The following is an 18,786-nucleotide window of genomic DNA, read 5'->3' on the forward strand; positions in this document are numbered from 1 at the left end:
ATGAAAGAGATGCAACTGAAAATGCATTTCTTGAAGTAAATTATAAGTTATTTTTATTAAAAATATATATTGTTTATATAATTATGAAAAAAATAATTGGTGATGAATAACTTACTTTCAAAGAAATTTATACTAATGTCTACTTTATAATAGTGTAGTACTTTATTTTATCATTTCAGGACGTAAAACTATTTAGAATTTTATTTTTATTAAATGGATTACATTCAACTAAATCAGTATTCTCATATTTTATTATTTAATAATTTATACTTCCTCCATCTCACAAAAAGCGACATATTCCTTCTGCATGACACAATTTCTTAAAATGAAAAATACAAATCTATTTTTCTACTACTTAGATTTACAAAACAAGAATGCATAAATTTGATTTGTTCCAAATAAGAAATGCTCCTGCTAGAATGGTACAGAAGGAGTATATAAAAACAACTTTATAAATTAAAATTCGTAATAAGCGAGAATGGAACTTTAAATAATGGATGTAGGGATGAATAGTTGCATACTGTATTATAGTAAGTTACTGTTGATCTGTCTGTCATTTATAAACTATGAAACTTATTTTGGGGAATGGATCCCTGCTGTGCTCCCACCACAGCAGGGTGTGCTGTGCACTCACAGTATAATATTAAATTGAAGTTTACTTAATATTTTAATGTTTGATTTTATAAGTATAATATTGTGCTGTGAGTGCACAGCACAACCTGCTGTGGTGGGAGCACAGCAGGGGATCCATTCCCCTTATTTTGACAGATACATTTGAACAGTGAACTTCTCAAATTTTACGCCGTTAACCACTTCTTCTTCTTTAGTTATTGTTTCATCATCTATCGTGGCAGTAATTATCATTATCACGGCTCTAAATCTTTGATTTTCGAGTGACTTAAGGATTTTATTCTTGATAAAGAATAATATGAAGTGTCGGACTATTGGGTTTTCAGACCGTTGCTTACATTGAAAAGGCTGTAAAATGTGAATCAATACAGTGAGCCAATACGAAGCTGTCACGTCGATAGAACTGCACGAAACACACGAGTCAGGAGTTCGTTTCATTGTGAAAAATATCTCGCTTCTCAATCTCTTGTCATAGCGTGAAACGTGGATAGAGAGAATATTCTCTCTTACTTTACTTTTCTCCACTTTAACTATTTATAATTATTTTTTCAAAATGAATACACAAAATAAAATGTCTATGAGTGATATAAATTTCCGTTATTTTATTAGATTTCTTTTCGGGTTTGTTTTTTTTCGGAGATGGGTAGCTGTCAGCTGTTTGTCACCTTATTATATACTGGCATCTCCTATTTTCAAATCGATTTTGATGATTAAAATGAAAAAGTTGAATTATTTAGTTTTATACTTTATGTAATCTCGATCATTATGTTGTAAAACAATTTTTTATTATTTGGTCTTTCGTCACGCTGCACGTATATAAGTCGTAAATAGGATATCTGTGATATAGCTCACCATAGCAGGCCGAAAATAAAAATAGTTTATTTATTTAGAAACGTTAAATAACTAACTTAACGAATTTAATGGACATCTATTAATATTATCTTATGGAAAAGACTTTAAGAAATTTTGTGTAGCCTCCTTTGTTAATATCAATAGTAATATCATAATATGTCATTTTAAGTTAATTACCTTGTCATCACTTTTACAAGTCATTATCTTTAAGTTCCTTTTTTTTCCTTTAAATAATTCCAATTTAATACGCAATGGTGGTTGTAACAACCAAATCCTTTATCTTGAAATTAAAAAATACTGCCGCTAAAATGATAATATACTGTGCTAAGTAAGAGTGAATTGTCGTGAAAGTTGTTACAAATATTCAAAATTAATTACTCCATTCATTCCACTTTAGGAGTCGCAGTTGAGTTCGACACAGTTTTAAGAAATATAAAGGAAAGAGTCCCAGTTGAGTTCGACACAACTTTAAGAAATGTAAAGGAAAGTTGATGAAAAAATATAGTGGAATGTGAGTCCTACTTTTTATATTAGTTTTATAATAAAAATATGAGTGGAAAAAGTTTAGTGGAATGTGAGGCCTAATACTATTTATGGAATATTACAACCGGGATTCCTAAAGTGGGACATCAAAAAATGGTAAATCGGGACTCCTAAAGTGGGACGGGGGAGTATAAAATTAAGACTTGGACAGCAGAGCAAGTTATTAAACCAATTGCTGTAGTCTTTTTAAATGTGAGCATTACAGTATTTGTTACATTAAAAATACCTAAATCGCTATAATAATCTGAGACAAGAAACAGTTCATTACTATAAAATATTATATACTTTGAAATTAATATCTAAACAAATACTAGTATGATGTTTGAGTATTCAACTTTGGTACTAAATGATGACTAAATAATGATAATGTACACATCGGAATATGTGTATTAGTGCAAGTTGCAATAGAAAAATATAATAAATGTACAGAAAAGTTATTAAGAAGCGAGCTTATATATGCATATTGAGCTCCATTTCTGGGTAAAAGATGGAGAAATATGTGATATGGGCAATGCTTTTGCCAGCCATTTTGATAGCTTATGTTAAAACTGGTTATTTTGAAAAAAATAAAAAGATTATCGAAGAATATGAGGCGAAAGAGGATCAGCCATACCGAACTGGATTCCATTTTCAACCTCCCAAAAACTGGATGAATGGTATTTATTTCTTTAATTATCTCATTTTCCTATCTCACTCTATTTTTTTGCTAATAGTTTCTGACTATTTTTTTGTTATTTTTCAATTTTCACTGTTGGTGCAAATCTTGATTCTTTTCGTCTGAGCTTAAAGATCCAAATGGTAATCTCTCTCTTTCTCGATGAGATTCATCTTCGTTATAGTAGTACAGTAATATATTTCCAGCAAGCTCTGTTAATTATTTTAGTGGGATTTAATTCAAGGATCGGACTGAAATGAAAGAAAAATAAATACTCTGGTTATTGAGTAGAAAAGAAAATATTGGCATAAATAATATTTTCTCAAGCATCCGTAGTTAAAAGTGAGTTTCAATTACTATTATTTTATTTATTCAATCTCGTATTTCTGGTGATCAATGAAATATTAATAATGTGACAGGACCAATGTACTACAATGGAGTATACCATTTTTTCTATCAATACAATCCACATGGTGCAACATGGGATAACGGTAACCTTTCATGGGCCCACTCAGTTTCTTACAACCTCATTGACTGGACCCACATCGAGCACGCCCTTGTTCCGACCGAGCCCTACGACCTCCGAGGCTGCTGGTCGGGTTCCGTCACGATCCTCCCTAGCGACAACACGCCCGTCATTTTCTATACAAGCATTAGCCACGGAGGCGAGGAGGTGCAAAATATTGCAATGCCGACCGACACGTCCGACCCCTTTCTGAGGGAGTGGGTAAAATCTCGGCATAATCCCTTGATAACACCGCCCTCCGACATAGACCCGAGATCCTTTAGGGACCCCACGACCGCCTGGCAAAAGACAGACGGGACGTGGTGTGTCCTGATTGGGAGCCAGCTAGGCAGTGACGGAGCCGGGATTTTGTACAGGAGTCGCGACTTCATTAGCTGGAGCAGGGGAGATAGCCCCCTGCACATGTCGAATAGGACAGGAATGTGGGAGTGTCCTGATTTTTACCCTGTTAGTACTAGTGGTGGTGATGGACTCGACACGTCGACCAATGGGGAAGATGTGTTGCACATCCTGAAGGCGAGCTTCAGTGGCCGCGATGACTATGTTGTGGGAACTTATGATCCCGAGACGGATGAATTTAATGTTGTCGGGGTTGATTTCATGGACGATCAAGTCCAATTGAGGTATGATTACGGAAATTTTTACGCGTCTAAATCGTTCTACGACACGGCCAAGAAACGGAGGGTGCTGTGGTCGTGGATACTCGAGGGTGATAGCGAAGCAAATAGCATCGAAAGGGGGTGGTACGGCTTACAAGCATTGCCAAGAAGTGTTTTGCTTCACAAAGATCATAGACAGTTAATACAATGGCCTATTGAAGAAGTTGAACAACTTCGTTATGGAAAAGTTATGTTAGATAATGAAGAGATCGAGAGTGGGAAAGTGTTAGAACTTTTAGGTATCACAGCTTCACAGGTAAAGACTACTAGTAGTATATTCCAATTCTCATTTTTTTCACAATATTTCTATTTCATTCCCATATTTCATAGTATCACACTACTACATTGTACATAATGAAATATGTGATTGCTATTGTTTTATAGGCTGATGTTGAAGTCTCATTTCGTGTTTCAAATCTAGATGGGGTCGAGCTGATGGATGAAGGATTGCTCGACCCCCAACTCGCTTGCATCCAAAACAATGCATCCGTGAACGGAGTTTTGGGGCCGTTCGGTCTCCTAGCCCTGGCTTCAGAGGACTTGACCGAACAAACTGCTGTCTTCTTTCGAGTTTTCAAGGGCCGCGAGAAGCACGTCGTGCTCATGTGTAGTGACCAAAGCAGGTTGGTGTAAGATTTTGCTATTTGAATCACATTCACATCCACAAGTATGTAAATATAACATTTTTGTTGTATACATTTATTAGATCTTCGCTAAAAACGCAAGTCAAAGACCCGATTTACGGGTCATTTCTCGATATGGATCCCAATGAGGAAATCTCATTGAGAACTTTGGTACATACTATTCTTTCTCAATCTCGTATTTTGTTTCATTTTCAGTCCTTGAGTAGTAAATATATGATGATTTATCATGCTTGCACAGATTGATCAGTCGATAATAGAGAGTTTTGGGGGGAAGGGGAAGAGTTGCATCACTGCAAGAGCATATCCAGCATTGGCCATCTCCGAAAACTCTCACGTTTATGTGTTCAACAATGGCGCTAAGAGCGTTGGTGTTTCGAGTCTTAGCGCTTGGAGCATGAAAAATGCTCGATTCTCGCAAGAAGGAAGCTCGTGGTTGGCCTCGGAGTAGCTCCACATTAAAGAGGTGTTGGTGTCCATTCTACCAATTTGCGTCGACCTTCCTATTGCAAAAAAAATTATGTCTGCAAACCAAATGAATGGTATCAACTATCAAGTAATATTTCAAATTTTGGTTACTCCCAAAGTGTTGTACTGTCATTTATGATTTATGAATGAATGGATAAGAACACACAATACGTATTAGTAATACACCAAAGCATGGGATGAATAATACTCCCTATTCTGAACCCAACGGTCTACTAGAAATGCCCGAAAAATGGAATATCACCTACTACTCCATCTCCCAAAATTTGCTACACTTTGACCCGACACGGGTTTTAAGAAATGTAATAGAAAATGTGTTGAAAAAGTTGGTGGGACGTGGGTCCTACTTTTAAAGTATTAGTTTTATAATAAAATGTGAGTAGGAATGAGTTAGTGGAATATGAGATCCACTACCAAAAATGGTAAAAGTGAAGTGTATCAAATTTTAAGGGACGGACCGAAATGGTAAACTGTGTCAAATTTTCAGGGACAGAGGTAGTAATTTCTTATTTTTTGAAGTTAGATCTCACCCCAACTATAAAATGATAACTAAATCTTGATTTCAATATATTCCGGAGCTTACATCACACGGACATACAAGAAATTCAAGAAAGACGGATTTCTCCATATGTAGTTTGTCTTATGTAATACTCTCTCCGTTTCATAGTAATGGAGGTGTTTCTTTTTGGCACGGAGATTAATAAAAATTGTGTTAGGTGAGTTAAGCAAATGGAGAATAGAGTGGAAAATGAAAAAAATAAAGAGATAAAGAGAGAAAAAAGTAAGAGAGAGTAAAATAGGCGTGGAAAAATGTGTTACTTTTACTAAAAGTAAAATGACTCTATTACAAATGTATTAAAATGACAAAATGACTCTATTACTATGGAATGAAGCGAGTACAAAACTAGGATTCAACAAACGAACGCAATGAAGATGAAGATGCAGAATCTTTCTCATCAATCCAAATAAATCCATTTGTTTTTATTTAAGACAAAAATCTGCATTGAACAAACATTAAAGTCAAGTTAGTGTTTGCAAATATTGCAACAAAACAAATCAAGTTACGTCAATGACTCAAATCTCTTACCTGAATAAATCAATCACTACTACGTAACAAAATCGTCCTTCTCATTTTAACTCTCCCCAATCCCCACTATTTATTGGTTGTACAAAATTTGATATTTGTTTTTAAAAAGTGCTTTGACCATTTGTACTTTCACAACCATTAAAAAATGATTTGCCTAGGAAAAGGAAATAAATAAACAGATTGTGATTGGCAGCTGCAGAGTAATTATTGAGTTTATTTTAAGTATTTCTGTCCTTAAATAGACTTTATTGCAAGACAAAAGTCCTGTGCACTATATTACTATTAATTTGAGTTTACTACTGGAAATCTGGAATGAATGAGTCCTTTTATTGAATACTCGAGATTCTATATCCAAATGTTGGGTCCACTGCACTTTTTTCTCTCCTTTTTCATATTTCTCCCATTTGTAAATTGAATTTGATCTCCTGCTGTTTTTCTTCTTCTTGTTTTCTAATCATTTTACTAGGAAAAAAAAAGTCTGCCTATAATTTCTGGGTAGTGTCTAGAGTAGTGATTTTTCTGAGTGCACTTTTTTTTGGGAAAGAGGGAAAAAAGGGAAGAATCCTTTTTTAGGTGAGTATGTTGCTTTTTGAGAAGTGGGTTTTATTTTGTTTGTGGGATCATGTGGCAACTTAGGAAGTGTGGCTAGGTTTTGAGATAGATAGATATTTATTTAGATAGTTTTGATCCTTTAACTGCAGTTTCTTCAAAATCAATTCATTTAATTGAACAAAAAAATTTGATCTTGGCATCTAGGAGATGAGAATTGAAGTGCTTTATGCTGTGTGTAGAATCTAGCCAGAGGAAGGGTATTTAGGTGAGGATGAAAAGAGGGAAAGATGAAGAGAAGATCATAGGGCCTATGTTTCCAAGGCTACATGTGAATGATACTGAGAAAGGAGGGCTAAGAGCTCCTCCTAGAAATAAGATGGCTCTTTATGAACAGCTCAGCATTCCTTCTCAAAGACTTCCTCTTCTTAGTTCGAATTCCGAGCTCGCATTGGAGCAGGTGAGTTTTGGGGGGATTTTAGCATTTGATATGGTTTATTTATGCTTATTGCACGTTTTTGGGATTCAATCGAGTGTGGAAAGAATGTATAAGTTCAATTAGTTAATGAATTTGATATGATTTGATGTGCAAGTTGTGATTTATGTGGAAAGAATGTAGATGTTGCTGGTTGCAGTTATGTGATCAGATTTATAGGTTGTGTATGTGGTTTGTTTCAATTCTATGGTGATGAGATGATCTTGAAATCGAGACTCGTATGAGAATTGGATGAAATCTTTTGATTATGTGTTAAGGAAGATGCAGTTATGTGATCAGATTAATTGGTTGCTTTTGTATGAGATTATTTTCAATGCTAGGGAGATGGGAGGATCTTGAAATTGAGACTTGAATGAGGAAACGCATGAAATGTTTCGACTATGTGTTAGGACAGTTGCAGCTAAGTGATCAGATTGTTTGGTTGATTGTGTATGTGATATATTTCAATTCTTGGTAGATGAAAGGATCTTGAATTCGAGATTCGTATCAGAAAACGCATAAAATATTTCAATTTTGTGTTAGGACAGTTGCAGTTATGTGACTAGAGGATCTTGAAATTGAGGCTTGTATGAGTGAGGAAACACATAAAATACTCCAATTATGTGTTAGGACAGATGCAGTTATGTGATCTATTTCAGTTCTAGAGCGATGTAGGATCTTGTAATCGACACTTGTATGAGGAAAAATATCAGCCCGATTTTTCAGTAAATTGCTTGTTGAGGCTGGAGCTCGTAGGTAGGCACAACTGTGCGGTTAATTGAACTGTGTCTCTGAGTTACATTGGCTTGTATGGAATGTTCAAGCTTCCATTTCCTGTTGGAAAAGCATTGCTCACTTTGTTGATTAGGCAATTTATTTTCTGAAGTCTCATATAATCTCGGATTTGCAGAGGGTTGCAAATGAAAGGAGTACGTTTTTCTCGTATCAGTTGCCTACCGGACATCCATCGGACAAGCTATACAGCCAATTTTCCGATTTCGTCGCTCCATCAAAGCAAGAGAGCCAGAAAAGGAAATTGGATGAAGAAGACTTCAGAGTTCCCATTCTCAACCACTATGTCCAAAGTCGAGAAAGTGGTAAGAATGGTTACGACACAGAGCATGAGAAGGTCCCTCTTTCCAAGGCTTCTGATGCTGAGCGCCTTTCGAAATTCCATAACTACAGAAAGCAAGTAGGTAAGAGCCAAACGGAATTGAACTCGAAAGAGACTCCCACTGATAGAGTATCAAATTCGTCTAGCATTGCAAAGGATAGAGGTCCGAAGATGACAACTGATTCCTATCTGAACCGTGAACCAAGAGATACTCATGCTAGTTCTAATATTGAGCCAGTGGTCAATGTTGATTTGGATCAGGCTCGTAATCATCACACTAGTGCGTTGGCGGAGAGTTCTGCAGCATTGGATGAAAGAGGTTCTGCAGGATCTTATCCTTCAAGAGATCATGGAAATTCTCGTGATATGGGAAACGAGGCAAGATCTCTAAAGAGATCGTTTAGATCAGTGCCGATGAAGAACTTGGAGAGGGACGACAATGTGTCTGAGATTTCTGTCATGGAGTCCGTCGTCACAGTGGATATGACACCTGATGATGTGGTCGGGGTGATAGGTCAGAAACATTTTTGGAAAGCCCGGAAAGCCATTCTTAAGTAAGTCTCCGTGCTCAACGTGTTCTATCATACATGTTCGGTTTATAATCACGTTTAAACATATATGAAATCGAGATTGGATGATTATATGAGAGTTATGAATTAGCAAGACTAAACAGGTTGTTTTAATTGTAATCATCTTATTTTATTATGTTGCTTTGCAGTCAACAAAGAGTTTTTGCTGTTCAAGTATTCGAGTTGCATCGACTCGTAAAGGTACAGTCGATTTTTGGCTTGGCGTTTTACGATCATGAACGCTTATTTGCTTCAGTTCTTGCATTTTTTTTTCGAACATCTGAGCATGGTCTCTCTATCAGGTCCAGAAATCCATTGCTGAATCGCCACAGCTTTTGGTCGATGACTCGGATTTAATTGACAAACCTACTATGAAGGTCTTGCCCGGGGCGAAAATCGCACTGCCTGCTCCTGTTAAGGCAATGCCAAATATTCCCAAGCAAATAAGTGAAACCGAGAAGCCGTGTGCAGACAAGGAAATCTCGGCAGAAAACACCACTGGAAAAGCCTCGTTTTCATCCATTCAGAACGATCTGCCCCTGCCGAGCAGCCAGCTGGTGACGGGCAACTCTCCGGCCCCGTCACTCACCAGCAATCCGAATGCGGCGCCATGGTGCTTCAATCAACCTCCAGGGCACCAGTGGCTGATCCCTGTGATGACTCCTTCGGAAGGATTAGTATACAAGCCCTATCCGGGGCCGAGTTTTGTTGGGCCGCCAGGACCAAACCCGACAATCGACACTCGACCGTATGGGATTGCAGGTCCACATCCGCATCCTCACTACCAGCCGCTGCCATTCCCTCCGTCCGGGCCGTCAGGCCCACATGGATACTTCCCAACATATGGCATGCTGCCGATCATGAACGCAGCCGCAATGTCAAATTCGTCCGTAGAGCAAATGAACCCTCGACCTATCCCGAGTCAAGCTTCGGCTGGCGAAGCCAGCATCTGCGTCCAGCGTCACAACGCGTCTTCGACACCGCTACGCCACCTGAAACGGGCTTTTAGAGACGGGGCGAGCATCTTGCATGTGCCTAGGGATTCTGACCATGTACGAGCTTTTACAGACGGTACGAGTAGCCCTGTCGAGAGATTGCAAGATAGTAGAGGAAGCAATGATGCGGAACGAACAAACGAGCTACTTTTCCCCACGGCTCCATCTTCCGACACTGGGAGATGCAGCCCGGCTCGGCCCAAGCCCGTTCGCGTGACACAGGTAATCAGGGTTGTGCCTCATAATGCAAGATCAGCGACTGAATCTGCTGCTAGGATTTTTCAATCCATACAGGAAGAAAGAAAACAGTATGATTTTTCGTAAGCCTTTCTTTGTTTTTGATTCCAAGCCCTTGTACATATTATGTAATTTCAGCATTTAATATAGTTTTCTTTTCGACTTAGTTAATGTTTAATCACTTATAGCCTTTTATTCATGAAATATTTCCTACCAACCTTGGTTGGCAGCAGGCCACCAGCAATCAACCATACACAAACAGAACAAAAAAACGTAAACAATCTTCTCTAGCATCCAAACCGATGCTGAAAATTTTACGAAATAAATACTAAACTCAAGTAGCAGAGTAACTCATTTTTGAAAGCTTGGGAATCTAGTGTTGCTGGCTGCTTAAACTGGAGAAGAAATCGTCGTCCAATGTTAGTGCAGATATTGGTTTTGATCGCTCAGGTGTAGTTCCTCCGGATGTGATGCTGGGTGTAGTTACTCCGGATGCGACGCCCATGGCTATTCCCATGTTGAACGAAGGCAGAGGTCCCTTGTCTTTCGACTCTGATCCATCTGTCAATCCACCAACTATGCCAATGTCTGTTAAGTTGACCTTCTTGGCTGTTAGAACAACTCCATAATCAAAATTTGAGTATGATGCCAATCATCTAAGCCGAGAGTTGATTATCATGGCTTTTTACAACTTTCAACGAGAGGAAGACAAGTTCATTTGCACTAGATCCTCTACAAGCAGAAACGTGACTGAAACTGATGGCTGATGAAATCTTAGTTTATATGATGATCACTAGAGCTCAAGCCTAGTGATCAAGCAATGTAACTGTATCCTTACACCGGGCCCTAGTTTCTCGGCTCATAATATGCAATATGGATGTTCACAAATATAACCAACAAATTATACACTCATCAAGAGAACATTGTCAAATTACATATTCTATGGATTAAGAGTAAGGGGAGCATACCACCAAATAAGCTGTCAAGTAAGAAATACTTACGTCCAGTTATGTTTAGATCAATCAACCCGCGATTCAAGGAATCTGACCATATTCCAGATTTTACTTGAAATGCGTCCTTCTTGGGTGCGGGGTTGGTGTCAACGGAAGTACAATTAGTTTTCGCATGAAAACCGTCATCAGGAAAGTGTTGACCAGAAGCTATTGGCAAAGTATCTGTGTCAAACTCGCTCAATGGAATGGCTGCAAACGGATCGAAGGTGCTACTAGCTGCATCAGGTTTAGAGGCTGGATCTGGATCAGCAAAAAGATCCATTGTTGTGGTGGAAGCAGCTGGAGCAGGCTGGGAAGCAAAAAAATCCATCGTTGTGGAAACAGCAGGAGCAGGCTGGGAAGCAAATAGATCATCAACATTGGTCTGCACAAAGGAATCATATTTGGTTAAAATGGAATCCTTAGATTTCCTGTGATCGAGATATAGGCACTGTAGACAGCAAATCTAGCTAATGCTGTTTAGGTTCGGATCAGTTACGGCTACTCCAACTAATAACATTGTTTGAGTTGTATATTGGTAGGAGTATAAATTTGGCAGGTAGGAACAGGCTGTAGCCTTACTTGAGATCCAGGAAATTTCCCTGAAACCGGTACAGGCTCTGCTGATACAAAATCAGCATCAGCAAATAGATCAACTTCTGATGAATTATTTCCCAACGTGGTTGAATTATCTGTTGGAAGAGATACTGGTTCATCCGAAAAAGAAACAAAGTCTTGTGCAAAAAGATCCACTGGGCTACTTCCAGCTGAAGGTTCTGTTCAACACCAAAAAAATTAACCAGAGAACATCAGCATAGTTTACTCCAAATCCCGGAGTTTGTAGAGGTAAAAATATGGTGAAGCACAAGTCAGGCGACACGAGGCTATATCTTGTGCCCTCTTCCTATGAAACAGAAAGTTTGGACAGTGCAGCACGTTAATAAAAAAAAAGCTTTAAAAGTTAATGCTTACTAGCACTTGAAACTCCCCGTGGATCAAAATCATCAAACTCGTCATCATATTTGTTTGATGGGGTATTTTTTGAACTTGAAGTTTGTATGTTAGTCTTACTGGTTGTGGAAGATTTTTTTGATGCACCAGCGACAGGAGAACCTTGTTTCTTGCTGCAGATCATGCTCGTGGTTTAGAAGAGTGAAGTGAAAATATTATTAAGAATATGTCAGAGTTGAGCACAGGTAATCAAATCTTTAACATTTTACTTCAAGAGGGTAGAAAATACATATTTGATTTGTCGGTTACTGATGTATCAAGCCTGCCATTAGAGGCCAATAACCACAGGGGACATTGCTTTCTATATTCAAATTTTGCAGAAATACCAACTAAAGTTCATTTATAAAAGAATTGTAGTATCCTAAGAACAAAATGATATCCAGCACGCCAAGAATTGGGACATTGAGTGCGTAGCCATGCCTGAATCTTTTGTTGGCAATAAAACAGGAAAAAGAAAGAAATAAAGGAGAGAGAGAGAGAGAGAAGACAGACCTGCCAGAGTGAGAGGGCTCTCTCCTTGATTTGGTTGGTTTATAATATTTGTCTTCACTATCTTTAGATGCATAAACATCTCGTGCATTACTATAACCTCGATATGGATCGCTACTCCTATAGTTACTGTTACTGACTGAGGCTGCAGCTGACTTGCATGCAAGTCCAGATGATGAGAGTCCAATATACCTGGAAAGTAACTACAAATATCATAAACCTCCCCACCTTAATGAAACAGAAAAGGAGCAAATTAGAAGCAATGATAGTGGTCGATGTCTTCACACAGACTTACTTATCACGATTGACAGCCGCTTTATTCCTTGCTTCTTGTATTTTATCTTTGTCGTTTAGAAGAGCCGCTATGGTTTCAGATTTTTTTCTCACATTTATTCCGTTATCCTTTCCACTTGGGTCAACATACTCAAAACTTGACAGAGACTAGAGAATTCAGATGTTAGAGGAAGCAATCAGAATAATAAAATAAAACAGTAGTGAGAAAAAAAGAGCCTAATACAATTGTCACACGATGGTCATTACTAAAGATCCATCAAATTCATCTAGAGATAACATAAAAGAGCTGACGTGAGTTGCAAATAAATGAAGATGCATACCGCTATCTGATAAGTATGCTCTACTATTTCATCGACAGCACGTTCAGATCCATGTGCCACAAGATACTCTATAACAGACAAAGACTGTGGCAAAACAACATTAGTTTTCTTGCCTAAAGTTTGAATAGGAAATAGGACTTAAAAAAGAAATAGAACGGATACCGAATATGAAAAAAAATATATAGATGCCATTTTTACTCATTATTAAATGTAGTAGTATAAGATAAAAGATATGACCAGAATAAAATATTGAGCTGCAACCTTGTAGACAGCGCGCCAATTTTTGCCGGTCTCAGCCAGTCTAGTCCAAAGAACATTCATAATCATCTGGCACTCAGAGCTGCAAAATAGCTCAAAAGACAAGGCATATCAGGTCAATTTATAACCAGATTCATATCATATAAGAAGATAGTGAGCTCTGCAAAAATGTGAAAGTACTATTTCTTTGTGCCCTGAGCTATCTCTGCCAATATTGTGCCATGAGGACCCCAAGGTTCATCATCCGTTGCATCCAACACCTGACATAAACAGAGTGTCAAAATACAATCTGATAAACTCCAGCTCCAATATCTACATGTGCATCAATCTCCCAATTCAAAATAGAAGTTCTCAAGAAAAACTCCAGACCAAAATGGTAAAGCCCTATGCATGACCAAACAAAAGTTTATCACACTTGATCAAATTCAACAAATAGACAACAATAACACCATTATCTGGTGATCCAATCACAATCCTCTTTCACTGCAAAGGTTTAATGATAACAATAATCCTCACATTAGAAGATATTTATAGTATTTATGGATCAAAAATCACAGTACAAGTTATTCCCATATTATCACCTGTACCAGAACACTCCAGCTTCGAATATGGGAATATGAATATCAGGATAGCAAAAAAAAACATCTGATAAGGATAAGTTCAAATGCTGTTGAAACAGTGTAGGAGTACCTAAAATCATATGTAACTAAACTGCCTATGCTGATGTGCCATTTATCCTCATCTACTTCCAAATCAAACAATAAGGTACGTAAAATCCTAACAAATTGGCAACGGTAAAACTATCGATTCCAAAACTTAATTAATTCAATCTATAAACCAGCGCTAAACATAATTAAACCACGAAATTGAGGAGAAATAAATGCAAATAATTTTGCCATCACCTTCTGCTCGATCTCTGGAACCTTCAACACCTTCAAATTCACCTCCCTCTTTCTGCATTTACGTATATACAGATACAATCATGCATGTAAATACAAAATAAATGAGAACATAACAAAAATGTGCGAGGAGAAAATGGCAAAAACATAAACACACACGTACATCTCTTTAACTGTTTGATCGAAGACCTTCATAAAATCCATGGCTGCTCGGCGACGAAATGAGAATAGGAGATTGATCAAAAATCAATATCGTGAATGTGAATTAAATCGTTTTTATTCGTTAATAATGTGGAAACAGCAGAAAGCGCGATAAAAGGAAGAGTATGTGTATTTTCGGTTGTGGAGTGTAATTTATTTTAGGTAGAATAGATTTGTGCGGCAATCTTCTTAACTTTAAAATTAAAATAGTACTATTAATTTGGGTTTGATTAAAATACATCATATCGTATTGATTAAATTGAAGGAATTTCTCCTAATTTTTTAATTTAAATTTCATATCAAAAATGAATAATTGAAATTTCAAACATTCATATGTGAATTATAGATTTAAATGAAGCTAGCACACATAAAAATAAGCTCAATTCATTCCGAATTAAGCTCATTTCATCATCTCTAATTGTAATTGGTCTGTTGCGTGGCCCACGCTCACCGTGTCGACGCCAAATACTTCACCGCGTCAATGCCATATAAAATACCAAAACAATTAGTCTTTCAATCAACGACTTAGTACTTGCTCGTATAAATTCGAAGTTTGATCCAAATTTGCAGAGCCAAAAATTGAATCCATAACTATTTATCGGCGGTCGAAGCCTCATCAGGTTAGTAAGATTAATTTGATTATTGTTACTTGATTATTAATGGATTTTGAGTAATTTGTTCGATTAAGTTTACTGGATTTAAGTGGCGTAATTTTTCAATTTTGATTTTTTTTCTTCAGGGTTTAAAGGCATAATTTTTGCTTTGTTGCGAGGAAATAGCACTAGTAGTTTTGGTCGCTAACGATGTTTACGCGGATTTTTGGAAAGCCTAAGCAAGAGACAAATGCTCTTGCAACACTAGATAAGTTGAACGAGGTATGATGTTTGATCTTGTGGTTTTTAGATTTTTTTTTTGTTCTTCGATGCTAAACTTTGGTGTTTATCTGGAAATAGTGGTACCACTCGCCGTGTATTGAGTTGATTTTGTGTGTGATCTCTTAAGTTTTGAATTCATGAATGATAGTAGCTGAATTTAAATTGTTTAATGGTCGAGTTCACAATCTTAAGTTTTTAGTACATTTGCATGCCTTGATCCCATATTTCGAAAGCTCAACGAATTTAATCTCAAATTATGAAAGGTCAACGAATATGATCCCTTTATTCTGAAATCTCTCGTTTTGTTGAATGTGAACAATGTTGTTCTTCTGAGGATTTGAGGAATCACGAAAGTTGAATTTATAGGAAACAGCGTGAAAAGGGAAATGCCAACAAAATCGATGAAAAAACAAGTTTTTATACTATGTAAACATTTCGCTGAACTTGTTTTTCACCCCTGATGGTTTTGTCCTGCCACAATGAGAGAAGTTCATTGGCAATTGTGCATCCTCAGGTTTTTTGCTCAGGCTGGAAAATTGGAAGTTTCTGTAAAATCAGTCTTAAAAAGATTTTGGACTCCTTCGTGTTGCAGCTTCATTGAAACATTGTTAGCCCTGGAGAAGAACAAGCTGGGCTGATTATCCATCGCCTTTTGACCATGTCCCCAAAAAGTTCCACTTCCTAACGATGTAAATGTTTTGAAAGCATATCATTGTAACCACTTCTTATAACTCAAGAACACGTGCTGGATCACTTTGTGCTTCTGTGGAGAGAATCAACATGTTTTCTTGGCATCCCACATAATATACGAATCATAACTTGCTCTCTGCTGATGTGCTTATGTACTACTTACAGTTACCTTCATATAAAAATGATAACGATATGTTTTATTATTGATGTTGGTATTGTGAATTCATGATGCATCAATGTTTTTCGTGTTTTAATTGTACAAGTGATTAGCAGTTGATCCCACTAGGTGACCATAGGTCCTGGCATTCTAGTGTTTATTGTTCAAATGTTGAGCAGCTATTGTCATACTCATTCAAGATGTCCGCATTTCCTTTCTAATTTGTTCCATTCAAGATGTCCTCCTTTAATATTTAGAATACAGTTTGTCTTTTCTCTCTTTAAATTTGATACACTCACAATTCCACCTAAAGTCCCATGTCATTCAAGAAAGTGGTTATCTTGAATGTGACGGATGTTTGTACTGTTATTTTCCTATTTTTTTGAATTTATATTTTAATATAGTGCTTTCTATTGTTTAAAATACGTAATGCCTATGCAGACTCTTGAGATGCTTGAGAAAAAAGAGAATGTTCTCTTGAAAAAGGCCGCTGGAGAAGTTGAAAAAGCCAAAGAATTCACTAAAGCTAAAAATAAGAGGGGTATGATATGTTCATCTTATGTTTTAACCCAGTGTTTCAGCTTCCTTGAATCTTTGGAATTTAAGAATGTTATCTTTGTGTCTTAGCCATGGTTCTGGAATGACGATCCCCCGGTTTGGCACATTCCTAGAATAAGCTTTTAGGGTCATAATCCGCTGAAATTTTACTTATGGTTTTGGCAAAAGGTTGAGCCCCCCTCTTTGTTGATTATACATGTAAAGAAACCGCCAACTTTAAATAGTTAACTAACGTTTGAGATAAATAATTGAAAGTTTGATTTTTCCTGTAATTCGCTATAAAACCCAAGTATATATGTATTTGCTTTCAAATACTCCTAATCTGACCTTATTTTCATACCTATACTTTCATCAGCAATCCCTTGTCGTTTAAGTGGCGGTATATAATTTAGTCTTTCAGGACGTAAATATTGATTATGGTCATGGAGGTTGTTTATTTGCCATATACTGGAAGTTGTTCTTAAATTAGGACTTATGCTTATATTATTATTCTTTTGTAATTTTGTCTATAGCTGCTATACAATGTTTGAAAAGGAAAAGGCTTTACGAGCAACAAATAGAGCAGCTGGGGAATTTTCAGTTACGCATTCATGATCAGGTGCTCTTAATATGATTTCATGTATTCCATTTGCCTGCAGCTATGGTGCTTTTTCTAGTCGATTTAAAACAGTAATTCACCTTTGTTGCAGATGATAATGCTAGAGGGTGCAAAAGCTACAACAGAAACTGTCGATGCTCTGAGAACTGGAGCTGCTGCGATGAAAGCCATGCAGAAGGCCACGTAAGTGTACTGATTGCAAATTCGGCTCAGAATATTTAGAATAAGGGGGGAGAGAGAAAATCTGGAAAATAAATATTAGGAGTATTTGATTACTACTATTTTGTTCAAATAATCTGCTAGGACAGACCTTGAACATCTTGGCCTCAAGCATGTAGAGTTATCATTTCCACTTAACTTCTGTATTTGGTCTGTCTAGGAATATTGATGATGTTGACAAAACAATGGATGAGATCAACGAGCAGACTGAAAATATGAAACAAATTCAAGAAGCATTGTCGGCACCACTTGGTGCATCAGCTGATTTTGATGAGGTATTTCCTTAGTTACCCTCTTTTTGTAGTTTCGAAGATCTTATTTTCATTAATATATTCTGCAGGATGAATTGGAGGCTGAGCTTGAAGAGCTAGAAGGAGCTGAGCTGGAGGAACAGCTTCTGCAACCTGCAACGACAGCCCTTGCTGCCCCCATTCGAGTGCCTGCCAGAAGGAAACCAGCAAACAAAGTTGAAGATGAAGACGACGAACTTGCTGAATTACAGAGGGAAATGGCCCTTTAATGAGGTCTCTTATCTCACCTGTGTCTTAACATATTTGTTTTTTTTGGCTACCTCACACCTCACTTAAGAAAACGATTTCAGTATGTGTGTGTGTGACTGTGCGTGCTTAAAGATGCTAAATAAGGAAGATTAAGGCATTCAGAAGGCTAGTTCGACATCAGAAAAAGGATGCTCTGAAATCAATTTAATAAAGAATCAACTCACATTAGTTTTGAAACAAATGCTAAAGAATGGATTGGCTGTCGTTTATGCAATTTTTTTCACGTGTCCGTTGAAAAAATGGCTTCTGGTTTTCCTTATGCAGGCGGGAAGAAATCATGGCACGACGTCATATAAAGGTTATCATAGTTTCAGCTGCTATTCATGTGTGCATTATATATCTGAACAAAGGAAGGCCTAACGGTGCAATTGAGACAATCCATGTTTAAAAAAATAATATAATCTCTCATCTCATTTCATCCCTCGATAATTCCTGTTGGTAATTCTTGTCTTCCTTTTTTTTAATGTCACATAAGCTAAAACCCTCACGCGGCCAAAATGTAAGAGATTCTGGTTGTTAAGGGATCCAAGAAATCCAACATAAGTGCATAACTGCCTATGCAAATGATAGGAATCATAACTAAGATTTACTGTACTGTGTACATAATAAAATGAAAAATCCCGTTTTTCATCAAGTTACTTAAGTTG

The 18,786-nt window shown here is 37.2% G+C and overlaps 4 protein-coding genes across 6 annotated transcripts; 3 read left to right on the top strand and 1 right to left on the bottom strand.

The window, feature by feature from the left end:
- The first annotated feature begins 2,512 nt into the window (after positions 1–2,512).
- LOC125195663 (beta-fructofuranosidase, insoluble isoenzyme CWINV1-like) lies at positions 2,513–5,195 on the top strand. The gene is made up of 6 exons (XM_048093807.1): positions 2,513–2,681; positions 2,815–2,823; positions 3,100–4,121; positions 4,250–4,488; positions 4,572–4,659; positions 4,748–5,195. Exons 1-6 carry the CDS (start codon positions 2,513–2,515, stop codon positions 4,955–4,957), a joined length of 1,737 nt encoding a protein of 578 aa, XP_047949764.1. The 3' UTR covers positions 4,958–5,195.
- Positions 5,196–6,371: 1,176 nt separating this feature from the next.
- LOC125195659 (protein EARLY FLOWERING 3-like) lies at positions 6,372–10,184 on the top strand. 2 transcript variants are annotated; one of them, XM_048093804.1, is made up of 5 exons: positions 6,372–6,652; positions 6,871–7,088; positions 8,014–8,771; positions 8,936–8,987; positions 9,089–10,184. In XM_048093804.1, exons 2-5 carry the CDS (start codon positions 6,903–6,905, stop codon positions 10,103–10,105), a joined length of 2,013 nt encoding a protein of 670 aa, XP_047949761.1. In that variant the 5' UTR covers positions 6,372–6,652; positions 6,871–6,902; the 3' UTR covers positions 10,106–10,184. The 2 variants fall into 2 exon arrangements, with proteins under 2 accessions (XP_047949761.1, XP_047949760.1); XM_048093803.1 differs by having other exon boundaries at positions 6,372–7,088.
- A 1-nt stretch (position 10,185) lies between these two features.
- Positions 10,186–14,501, bottom strand: LOC125195664 (clathrin interactor EPSIN 1-like). 2 transcript variants are annotated; one of them, XM_048093809.1, is made up of 11 exons: positions 14,445–14,501; positions 14,285–14,336; positions 13,563–13,642; positions 13,386–13,464; positions 13,125–13,208; positions 12,806–12,951; positions 12,514–12,702; positions 11,983–12,134; positions 11,593–11,786; positions 11,020–11,395; positions 10,186–10,579 (listed from the first exon to the last, which is right to left on the bottom strand). In XM_048093809.1, exons 1-11 carry the CDS (start codon positions 14,483–14,485, stop codon positions 10,392–10,394), a joined length of 1,581 nt encoding a protein of 526 aa, XP_047949766.1. In that variant the 5' UTR covers positions 14,486–14,501; the 3' UTR covers positions 10,186–10,391. The 2 variants fall into 2 exon arrangements, with proteins under 2 accessions (XP_047949766.1, XP_047949765.1); XM_048093808.1 differs by having other exon boundaries at positions 10,186–10,627.
- Positions 14,502–14,942: 441 nt separating this feature from the next.
- Positions 14,943–18,568, top strand: LOC125195675 (vacuolar protein sorting-associated protein 32 homolog 1-like). The gene is made up of 8 exons (XM_048093821.1): positions 14,943–15,102; positions 15,222–15,357; positions 16,646–16,745; positions 17,275–17,360; positions 17,452–17,543; positions 17,740–17,854; positions 17,920–18,103; positions 18,404–18,568. Exons 2-7 carry the CDS (start codon positions 15,286–15,288, stop codon positions 18,097–18,099), a joined length of 645 nt encoding a protein of 214 aa, XP_047949778.1. The 5' UTR covers positions 14,943–15,102; positions 15,222–15,285; the 3' UTR covers positions 18,100–18,103; positions 18,404–18,568.
- Positions 18,569–18,786: the final 218 nt, after the last annotated feature.

The sequence above is a fragment of the Salvia hispanica genome, chromosome 6 (assembly GCF_023119035.1).
Source record: "Salvia hispanica cultivar TCC Black 2014 chromosome 6, UniMelb_Shisp_WGS_1.0, whole genome shotgun sequence".
Lineage (NCBI taxonomy): Eukaryota > Viridiplantae > Streptophyta > Magnoliopsida > Lamiales > Lamiaceae > Salvia > Salvia hispanica.